The sequence below is a fragment of the Clarias gariepinus genome, chromosome 16, assembly GCF_024256425.1.
Source record: "Clarias gariepinus isolate MV-2021 ecotype Netherlands chromosome 16, CGAR_prim_01v2, whole genome shotgun sequence".
NCBI lineage: Eukaryota > Metazoa > Chordata > Actinopteri > Siluriformes > Clariidae > Clarias > Clarias gariepinus.
The window spans coordinates 15,537,687-15,548,728 of NC_071115.1; the positions used below are offsets into that span (position 1 = coordinate 15,537,687).

Below are 11,042 nucleotides of genomic sequence, written 5' to 3' on the forward strand. Positions count from 1 at the left end.
CTGTTATAATAATGTAGGTCTGATGGTATATTACTGACTCCTGTTGTCTGTTTCGCGCAGTGCTTGTCATTCCTACCATACTTTGTATTATATATAGCCACCATTCCCAGCGTTTGTGACATATTTCTTTTAACTTTATGCACCTCATTTCTGATTTACTGTCATGTTATTTTTATTTTTTGCTGCTGCTTCTTTTCTGGCCATCTCTATATGTGCTGGAATCCATAAAAAAGTGACATACCCATCACTTGCACTCTGTACAATACTTGGTCTATTTCTAATAACACATCTGATCTGCTATCTACAGAGATAGATACAATTTTCCTTTGGAATTAATACAGTTATCTATCTATCTAATTAACAATACTTCACACTTAGCTGGAGTCTGTGTATAAGTTTAACCCCTTTGACAAACGCCATTATTGTTCATAGCTCAGACATTTTCGCGCCACGAGAGTCGTTAAGCCCCGCCTTGTTTGACGCGCACGAGTCGGTGAGCCAATGAGTCAATCAAGAGTGGGAGGAGTCGAGCTGAGAACTGAGGCGGTCGCAAAAGTTTTGCCGCGAAAATAGTAGCGTGGTCGGCATTTTGTGAGTGTGGTGTAAAGACTAAAGAAAGCAGTTTAATCGGTATTTTTTTTATTATTATTTAAGTTAGTTACTTGCGCTTAAAGTAAAGCAAAATGTCTGGATTTGACGATCCCGGAGTTTATTATAGCGACAGCTTCGGCGGAGGAGAAGGAGTCGGGGATGAAGGCTCCGTGAAACGCAGTCAGATCAAAAAGCGCTTTCGGGAGTTCCTGAGACAATTCAGGGTCGGCACTGATCGCACCGGATTTACCTACAAATACAGGTAATTCAAAGAGGATTAGAAAAGACAACTATGCTCTTTTAATAAATGGTTACTTTGTCTCCATGTTACTTCTCGATCTGTGTTACACAATCCTTGTTTTACGTTATTAATACCCGAACCGTGGAGTAGTTTGGTAATATTATTATTATTATTATTATTATTATGTTTTCATGTTGTGTGCTGGTTTAACTGTAGTTACCTTTATCTGTCGGACATTAACACGATTACTGTGCGGCCATTTTCTACAGAGATGAGCTGAAGAGGCATTACACTCTTGGAGAGTACTGGATCGAGGTCGAGATGGAGGACTTGGCCAGTTTTGATGAGGATCTCTCAGATTGCCTGTATAAGCTGCCCACGGAGAACCTGCCCCTGGTGAGCACAGCTTGCTGAACATCAACAGCTTCAGTCCCAGAATGCATCAGTAACCTGCTCCTGAAATAATGCTTGTTTTGTTGAGAGAGAGAAAAACAAATGACTAAAATGTGCTGTTGCAATGCTGTGATTGACAGCTAGAAGAGGCGGCACAGGAAGTTGCTGATGAGGTCACGCGTCCGAGGCCGGTAGGGGAGGAGACGGTTCAGGACATCCAGGTGATGGTGAAGAGTGATGCTCATCCTGCGTCTATTCGCAGTCTGAAGGTGAGGTGCAAAAATTGTGCATGATCCCAATCTGCAAATGAAATGAAAATGATTTAAGGGAAGAAATCAGTGACAGGGTTATATGATGCCAATAATTACGACTCAATATTGTTTTACTCTTCTCATTCCACAAAAAAAAGAAATATTTTGCATGTCTCATATCGTTGTTTAATGTTGTGGAACATCCATGAAACAGTTTAGTTCTTAACACTAAACACATTACATTTCTTGGCTGCTCTCTCATCAGCCACACTTTTCTTCCTCTCGAAGAAAAAAAGACCCCAAAAAAATGTTTTGTTTCATTTTTTTTTACATCTCTGAATGTTCTTGTGTTAGAAAAATTACAGCTTCACTTTTGACAGTTACAAAGTGAACAAGTAAACATTTCTATCTTAAACATTCTATAAATGCTTAATAAACTGCGACTTAGAGAAAATTCACACATTTTATTTGAGAGTCCAGCTGTATACGTTGATGTGAAATATATAATTAGATATAGCACATTAAAGTAAGCCTGAAGTAAAAATTCTGTGGTCTAAAGCTAAGCACCTCCAGGGTCTGGGTTAGAATCCCGCCTCCGTTTGCATGTTCACCATGTGCTTGGTGGATTTCCTCCGCATGCTTCGTCTTCCTCCAACAGCCCAAAAACATTCAGTTGCAAGTGGTAATTGGCGACCCAAATTGCCCGTAGTGTGTGAATGAGCTTGTGTGTGCCTATGATTGATTGGCACCCTGCCTATTGCCCTGCGTCTCCTGGGATAGGCTCCAGGCCCACAACCCTGTATACAGGATAGTGGTATAGATGACGAGTGAGTGTCTAAAATCTAAAACTACTGACAAACTGGCTAATATTAAAAAGACCCTTGACTAATCGTTTAAGCATAGTTAAAGTAGTGTGTATAAATAACATGCCATTATTTTAGGTACTCTTTAACTGTTAAATGTGATTTCTTTTATTGACCACAGTCTGAGCAAGTGTCCCGTCTGGTAAAGATCCCTGGCATCATCATCTCCTCCTCAGCAGTGAGGGCAAAAGCCACAAGAATATGCCTGCAGTGCAGAGGATGTCGTGCTGTCATCAGTAACATTCCTCTGCCACCCGGACTACAGGGCTACGCTTTGCCCCGCAAGTGCAACACGTAAGTCTCTTCATTTTCAAATCTCTATCATTTAAAACTGTTGTATTTCTATATCTATTTGTTTTTTATTTATTTATTTTGTGTGTGGGCAATTAATACATGCTATTAGGGGAGAAAAAAAAAACATGTTTGAACTTTTTCTGATTTTCCATAGTGAGCAAGCGGGTCGTGTGAAGTGTCCTGTGGATCCTTACTTCATCATCCCAGACCGGTGCGTGTGTGTGGACTTCCAGACCCTGCGTCTGCAGGAGTCGCCCGATGCTGTGCCTCATGGAGAGATGCCGCGACACATGCAGCTCTACTGCGACCGGTACGCATCTGCAGTTTTACTTACTGTCTCGTTTCACTTAAATATCAAGTCTGTGATGGTTGCTGCAAACATAGGTTGTAACTGCTGGATGTTTCTAACAATTTTTTATTTTTATTTAAAAAAAAATTCAGATACCTGTGTGACCGTGTTGTGCCTGGGAACCGAGTGACCATCATGGGCATCTATTCCATTAAGAAAGTGGCTCAATCTAAGACCAAAGGTCGGGATAAAGGGGCTGGAGTGGGCATCCGTGCGGCCTACCTGCGTGTAGTGGGTATTCAAGTGGACACAGAGGGAGCAGGTGAGTACGAGTAGTGGTGTATGATCCACTCGTCCAAATTGTTTAAGAATAATAATAATAAAAAAAAAATATATATACATTTTTCTTTTACATAACTTGTTGTGTCTTTCTTTAAAAAAAATAAATTAATTAAAAAATTAATTTTTTCCTGTTGTTCCCTAGGTCGAGGAGCCACTGGATCAGTAACCCCTCAGGAGGAGGAGGAGTTAAGGGGACTTGCCTCTTCCCCCTCAGTCTATGACTCTATCGCTCGCTCTCTAGCTCCCTCCATCTATGGCAGTGACGATCTTAAGAAGGCCATTGCTTGCCTCCTATTTGGTGGCTCCAGAAAGAGGTGCGCATTCATCTTTTTAAATTATTATTGTTTATTGTTACAGTATCGTCCCCTGCATACGAACGTTTGAGTTTAGAACTTTCGAAGATATGAACATGTGCTCGCACATAATTTAATCGCGTAAGTTAGATTACATGTAACACTGAAGTTAGAACACATTGTCACGTGCGTCCGGCGTGTATTGGCCACAAAAGTAAAAAATTATTGAGAGAATGGAGAGCAAGGTGAAAAATGGCACATTGCTCGTTTTTTTTTTTAATGAATTGTTCAACCATCGGCTTAATTCTAAAGAAAACTGTTCTGTAGTATACTGTATAGCCTGTTGTTATTATCCTGGTATCCAGACAGTGTTTGTTGCACTTATGAATAAATTAGGTTCACGAAGAAGCTTGTATGTACAGAACTCGTTTGTATGCAGGGGACATACTGTATTTCTTCAAACAGGACAAAGTTTTAGAAAAAAACTAAACTTGCATATACCACTCTTTTTATGTTTATTTTCTTCCTTAGATTGCCTGATGGTCTTACCCGAAGAGGTGATATTAACCTGCTGATGCTTGGAGACCCTGGCACAGCCAAGTCTCAGCTGCTGAAGTTTGTGGAGAGATGTTCTCCTATCGGGGTATGAGCTAAATGTCAGGTTTTGTGCTTTCAGAACGGCTCCTCTTGTATACTTATTTATGTTATCTCAGTTTTAAAGATTGTGCTTCTGTAGGTGACATGAATACTGTTGTGTCTCAGGTTTACACCTCAGGAAAGGGCAGCAGTGCTGCTGGTCTAACGGCGTCTGTCCTCCGAGACCCAAACACACGTGGCTTTATCATGGAGGGCGGAGCTATGGTCCTGGCTGATGGTGGAGTTGTGTGCATTGATGAGTTTGACAAGGTAAAGCTAAAAAAATATATATATTTTTGAAGGTAATGCTCGGTTTAATGATGATACTTGGTTGCTTACATTTTTTTATGTTTTTTTTTCTAGATGAGAGAAGATGACAGAGTTGCTATCCATGAAGCGATGGAGCAGCAGACTATTTCCATTGCCAAGGTAAAGAGAGCTAGTTCTGTTATATCCTTAATCAGTTCTTTAGCTGGTTGGCTTTGTGTTACTAATATTCTGTTTTGCTGTGGATAGGCTGGCATCACAACCACCCTGAACTCCAGATGTTCTGTGCTGGCGGCTGCCAACTCGGTGTTCGGTAGATGGGACGACACGAAGGGCGAGGACAACATCGATTTCATGCCCACCATCTTGTCCCGTTTTGACATGATATTTATCATCAAGGACCAGCACGACCAGCAGAGAGACATGGTAGGTGGAAGTAATACCATACCATTAGGTGATAATTAACCACCCACTTAAAATGTGGCCGTTACCATGTTTGGTTGATGAGCCTGGTTTATATTTTAATTGAGTGTATGTTTTTAGACACTGGCTCGTCATGTGATGAACGTGCACCTCAGCGCTCAGACACAGACGGAGGGGGTGGAAGGAGAGATTCCTTTGGCCATGTTGAAGAAATACATTGCTTATGCCAGAGCGTAAGTCTGCTTCCCTCCCTTGAGGATGATTTTAGGAAAGACTCTGTGTTTACATGTAAACACCACCTATGAACTAGTAGTACATATTATAATTTTGCAAAAAAAAAAAAGAAAACCTAGTTATATCTTTGGTTAATTATACCTCTAGGTAGATCTATTAGGGGGTAGACTATTTAGCAGTCATGAGGCAAGTGTGTTAAATTGGTATTGTTTTGTCTTCGAAAGGAAATGTGGTCCTCGTCTGTCTGCCGCTGCCGCAGAGAAGCTGAAGAACCGCTATGTTGTGATGCGGAGTGGTGCGCGGGAGCATGAGCGAGAAAGCGATCGCAGAGCGTCCATCCCCATCACTGTCAGGTGACCGCTGGCAAACTAACTTTTGAATGCTAGCTTTGTTGTAAGCTTTGCTGTGGCTCTCCCTGTAGCATTTGGCAGTTGTAGGTGTCATTTAATAGCATTTAAGAGCATTATAGTACTTCCTATGACAAACCAGGTTAATTGATGTGTTTTCTGTTTGCACTTGCAGGCAGTTGGAGGCAGTCGTACGCATTGCCGAGTCCCTGGCAAAGATGAAGCTGCAAGCAATAGCTGGAGAAGAGGAGGTGGATGAGGCTCTTCGACTTTTCCAGGTGTCTACTCTGGATGCTGCGTTGTCTGGTAGCCTGTCAGGTATGTCTGTGTGACGTGGTATCGTCTTTAATGCTATTGAATACATATCATAAGGGTAAATTATTGAGATGTTATGTTTAAGCACAGGGATACCTCGGTATACGAATTTAAGCAATTCTGGAGGCGCGTTCTTAAAGCGAAATTTCATAATGCACACAGTATGAATGCAGATCAATTCCTGCTCTCTGTTTCACCCAAATGAGGATGGGTTCCTCTCAACGTTTCGTCCTATTGCCATTTCAGGGAGTTTTTCCTTGCCACTGTCGCCCTCGGTTGCTCATCAGGGACTGTCTGACCATTTTGATTCACATTCCATACAAACTTAAATAATTCTTTTGATTGTGTAAAGCTGCTTTGCAATAATGACAGTTGTTAAAAGCGCTATACAAATAAAATTGAACTCATTAAATTTAATTGAATAATGCAAAACAAATTTTCCCATAGGGAATAATGTAAATGCAGATAATCCGTTCCAGACACCCAAAAAATTACCAATTTTCAACACTGTAATCCTAATTTTTTGCATATAAATAAAAAACAACAATAAAAACAATTAGAAAAGACGTAAAATCTAAAATGAATAGACATTAAACCTAATGTTAATTTAGGGTTCCTCTTGGCACCAGCTGCTTTAAAAGAACGTAACTGAAAGTGGCTCTTTTTTCCTTTCCCCCCAACGTTCTTGGGACCCATGATGCCGTGTCTTTACCAAATCAAAATATGTAAACTCGCTTTGCTTTCCACTGACGCTAGCAAGTTTTGACCGTCTCGTGGATGTATGTGCAATTTAGTGTTCGGTTTGGCTTGGGTCATTTTGCTTGTGATGCTGAAAAAAATCTTCATATGCCGAGTCAAATTTTGTGCAAAATTTTAGTTCCTAAGGCGAAAATTCCAAGAGAGTTTGTATGCCGATGTACCACTGTATTGGATTTAAATATCAGTGATGATGGCTGAAGATTGTTAAATACTTTGCCTGTCGTTTTTTCCTCTTTCTATGGTTGTGTGTGTGATATTGTAAATAACATAAAGCATTGTTGTCTGTTTTCAGGTGTGGAAGGCTTCACCACCCAGGAGGATCAGGAAATGATCTCTCGCATTGAGAAGCAGTTAAAGAGGCGTTTTGCCATTGGATCTCAGGTATCCGAGCACAGCATTGTTCAGGACTTCACCAAACAGGTGAGTAAGGAGTACCACTTTGAGGTTTTTAATGTTTAAATCTTTTTTTCTAAGAGACATGGTACATCATTTGTCAATATGTTGTTTTTCTTTTTTAATCTCTGTGCACCTGCTGTTTAATAAATTTTTTTTTTTTTTTTTGCTCCTTTTCCTTATATGCAATGTATTCACAAGTACAATTGTAGCAACAAATATAGTTTCACTAACTGCCTTCTCTTTTCTGTCTTTGAGCAGAAATACCCAGAGCATGCCATATACAAGGTCCTTCATCTGATGCTAAGGAGAGGAGAACTGCAGCATCGCATGCAGAGGAAGGTGCTCTACAGGGTCAAGTAGATGAGGACTGCTTGTTTATGTATATTTCCATTTAAAATAAAAAAAAAAAAACATAAAAATAAATTTAAGGCAATGCCGTAATTTGTAAATAGTTCAGACAGTGTCCCATATGCACTCTTCTTACTTTGAACATCAGACTGTTGGATATTTTGTAGTGTAAATCATAATGTTTAAGACTGTTTAAACCTAGCTGTGGCACAAATGCTACACTGTGTGCATTAGTGTTTTTCCTTCAGACTCCTGTGCAAAATAATGCTGTTAAAACCCCAGCTCTGAGGGTGATATTCAGTGATATTGTCATAGTTATGTTTAAAAAAAAGTGAAAAATAAAATAAAAGCATTTGTGAAATGTTACATGATGTGCAGTTTGTTTCCACAGTAAAGAGACAATTTGAGGAAATGTGCAAGTGATTTAATAGGAAGTAACATTTATAGATTCTGTTGTAGTTCTTGAATTACAAGTAATGATCTCGCCTTGTCATACTTTTCTTGTTTTTTTATAATCACAGTGGCTCAGATTAGTTTTTTATGCAGCTTGATTTTCAGTTATTCGTTATTGATGCATAGTTACCACCGACTATACAAAAAATTACATAATTTGAATACAATTTAAAAAGCAGTGTAGACTCCAAGTCCAACAGTTGCCAGTACAAAACCCAGTCCTAATGTAAACTGTATGACTGGAGATCTTGCAATAGCTGTTAGTTGTAAGATGTGGCTGTTTGCGTTTCCATTGACTCCTAAACAAAAAAAAAGTAATCTGTTATGACTGGGAGTAAGAGTAATTGTATTTTAAGCCTTTTTATAATCGTTATTTTTGAAGGAAATTAATATTTACCTAAAGCCTCTTCAGTGATGCTTAACAGTTTCTGAAGGTCATCAAAAACCTGTAAGAGAGAATGGTTAATTCCTTAAAATTACACAAAAATACTTGTGATTATTAAAAATATTTGTCATTCCTCTGTCATTTACAGTATTAGGCCGCAAGGTGAATTATATTGCTAACCAGTTTCACACAAAAGGATTTTGTAAGTCATCACTTTATTTACTCACTCACATCTACACAGCTTTATCCTGTATACATGGTCGCGTGGGGTCTGCAGCCTATCCCAGGAGACTTTGAGCACAGGATACACCCTGGATGTCGTACCAATTCATTGCAGGATACACACACAAGTTCATTCACTCACTATGGGCAATTTGGGAAATGCCAATTTGTCTAATCTGTATGTCTTTGACTGGGAGAGAGCCAGAGGAAACCCACCAAGCACGGGGATAACATGCAAACACCATGCGCACCAACCCGAGGTGACAATTGAACCCAGTGCAACGCGACAGTGATAACCACTAAGCCACCATGCTGCCTTATCACTTTTTAATTAGTTAAAAATGACAATTAATTTATGATTGTCTCAAATTATTTATCTAGTTGCCAAGTAAAGTAATGCAGTGATCCAAATTGTTTGACTTTTCCATCCCTAATGATTACAGTGATGATGAACCACGAAACAACGCTGAAGCATTAACATTATGTCACCATTTTTTGTGGGCTTGTGAAGTATATATCTTAAACTGCAAGACTTTTCCACCTAATTAGCTCTGCACACCTGCAGTGTTATTAGTCATGCTCAGAAAACCTGATTTCCAGTTCACATGTTTATTAGTCTGTGAATCCTTAATTGCAAGTCTATCTAAATTTACCACAAACCTTAAAAAGCCGATGTCTATGTTCCTCATGTTAAACTTACCGCAATGTTAAACTCAAAAGCTCTGACAGCTTCGTCCAGAACTTTCTTGCATTCCTGGTCACTCAGCTCAATGCTGTTCATTCTGCTCCGGTACAGCTGCTTAAAGCGATGAGGACTCGTCACACCTGGAAATAAGAAGAACGCCAATCCCTCTTTGGCATTAAGTCCCATGGACTTCTGGGCAATTTTTGCTAGGACCTGACCTCCTGACAAGTCCCCAAGGTAACGGGTGTAAGCATGCGCTACAAGGAGATTTGGATTGCTTCTGCCAATCTGAAACGCAGGAAGAACGATGGGTTAAAAAGACTTGGCGATATAAACATGTTAGACTTGGATGATTTAAAGGCAATTTAAAGTGCTTTTGTGTTCCATTTTGGAACGTTTTGTTTTAGAAAACCAAGTCAAGTCTAATAGGCTTTTATTGTCATTTTAACCACATTCAGTACGTACTGTACAGTGATAATGCACTCTGACAATATAACGTCGAGCATTACACAGAGCTGAATTGAGCTAGTGCAAATAAAATGTCCATGAGATAGTTAATGCAGTTATCATGCCTTTAAGAAAAGTCCCATTTGTCCAAGTGTCCTGCAGTTATGAATTCAAGTGACACTTTCATATCCTTATTCAGTTTAATCCGGGGGTGAGTATGACAAAATCACATTTCCTATAATGTGGTGGTGAAGCTAAATGAGCAATGTGGATTTCTTGGTGGCCAAAACTGGTGTGCTAAATCTGGTGTGTTTTTAATTCTAATTATCCACACTAATTGTAGGTCTTCGAATTCCTGCGCAAAGGTTGTGTTTTTATGCATTAATAACATTCAACTTGTTCTTCTACTTTATTTAAGTATATTCAATTTACTTGTGTTTCTACAATATCATTATAAACCATTTTTAGCAAACACTGTAAAAAAAATCTTTGTTGCTCTGTAACCTGTACATACTGTACATCCTCCAAAAAGAATTTACTTCTTGATGTGCATGAAAAGTTATACCTCTCTAAGCCTTTCTGTGTATCTGTGCGTTGCTGCAGGTACTGTAATTCTCTTTTTCCACTGTGGCCCAAAAAAGTACTCAAGATCTCTCTCAAGGGACTCAAGTCTGGCCAGCTCCTGAGGGAAGTAGATGGGCTCCACGGCCTGGTGGGATGAGTTCCTGTCCAGCTCCTCTTCCAGAGCTCGGTAGATCTCATACAGGGAGCACAGAAGAATCTGCAACCAGGAAAAGTTAAAGAGTGTCAAATTAAAGAAATGATTTTACAACTGAGAAAGGAACATAAAGATGATGTTTTTATTAAATGTTCTCTATGATTATGTCCAATAATTCAAATGGTAACTATTTAAGAAAGGTTTAGTTCTTGTTGAGTATAATCACCTTATACTGTGGCAGAGTGATCTGTCCTTTCTGGAAGTTGAGCATTAGTTGTGTGTTCTCAGCACGCACATGGCTCTCTTTGGTTACCTCTTTAATCTGCTCTGACAGATCGCTGTGGACAAGCAGCAAATGCAACCTTTTATCACATCAAGTAATTACATAACATGAATATTGATGACTTATCAGTATTAATGGTCATTCCAACTGCTGATCATTTACATAGAAGCAGTGAGGATTTTCGTGAACAAGGTCCTTCATTTGGTCCACAGACTTCACATTTTGGACCAAAATTCTAGTTAAACTTTTTACCAAAACACCACCTAATTTATTAAAATTTTAATTAAAAATGCTGTAGAAAAAAATGCTTCAATCTGCTTACCTCCTAGCACCATTTGCTCCTTTCATCTTTGTGGCATCCATTTCAAGAAGTGACAATCTCTAACAGCACGAGATTGTGCAGGTCCTTTCTGCTAGATAATCTATAGTGGTTTACAAATAATTTGGTCCACCACATCTACCAAACTGAGATTATCCTTGGTCTGACTTCTCATCTGTCTTTTTATACTTACTTCCCTCCCCTTTGTTTGCTAAATAGGAACTGAGACTGCTAACTCATATCTCACA

At 39.3% G+C, this 11,042-nt stretch overlaps 2 protein-coding genes across 2 annotated transcripts; one reads left to right on the top strand and one right to left on the bottom strand.

The window, feature by feature from the left end:
• The first annotated feature begins 543 nt into the window (after positions 1 to 543).
• On the top strand, positions 544 to 7,648 carry mcm5 (minichromosome maintenance complex component 5). Its single transcript, XM_053514937.1, has 16 exons — positions 544 to 853; positions 1,102 to 1,228; positions 1,366 to 1,494; positions 2,461 to 2,633; positions 2,788 to 2,943; positions 3,075 to 3,244; positions 3,407 to 3,578; positions 4,089 to 4,200; positions 4,320 to 4,463; positions 4,557 to 4,622; positions 4,710 to 4,886; positions 5,004 to 5,116; positions 5,342 to 5,470; positions 5,640 to 5,782; positions 6,831 to 6,958; positions 7,193 to 7,648. Exons 1-16 carry the CDS (start codon positions 684 to 686, stop codon positions 7,292 to 7,294), a joined length of 2,211 nt encoding a protein of 736 aa, XP_053370912.1. The 5' UTR covers positions 544 to 683; the 3' UTR covers positions 7,295 to 7,648.
• Positions 7,649 to 7,878: 230 nt separating this feature from the next.
• Positions 7,879 to 10,958, bottom strand: hmox1a (heme oxygenase 1a). Its single transcript, XM_053514938.1, has 6 exons — positions 10,798 to 10,958; positions 10,419 to 10,530; positions 10,040 to 10,255; positions 9,043 to 9,315; positions 8,133 to 8,181; positions 7,879 to 8,034 (listed from the first exon to the last, which is right to left on the bottom strand). The coding sequence occupies exons 1-6, from the start codon at positions 10,836 to 10,838 to the stop codon at positions 7,904 to 7,906; spliced, it is 822 nt and encodes a 273-aa protein (XP_053370913.1). The 5' UTR covers positions 10,839 to 10,958; the 3' UTR covers positions 7,879 to 7,903.
• Between the last annotated feature and the right edge of the window lie 84 nt (positions 10,959 to 11,042).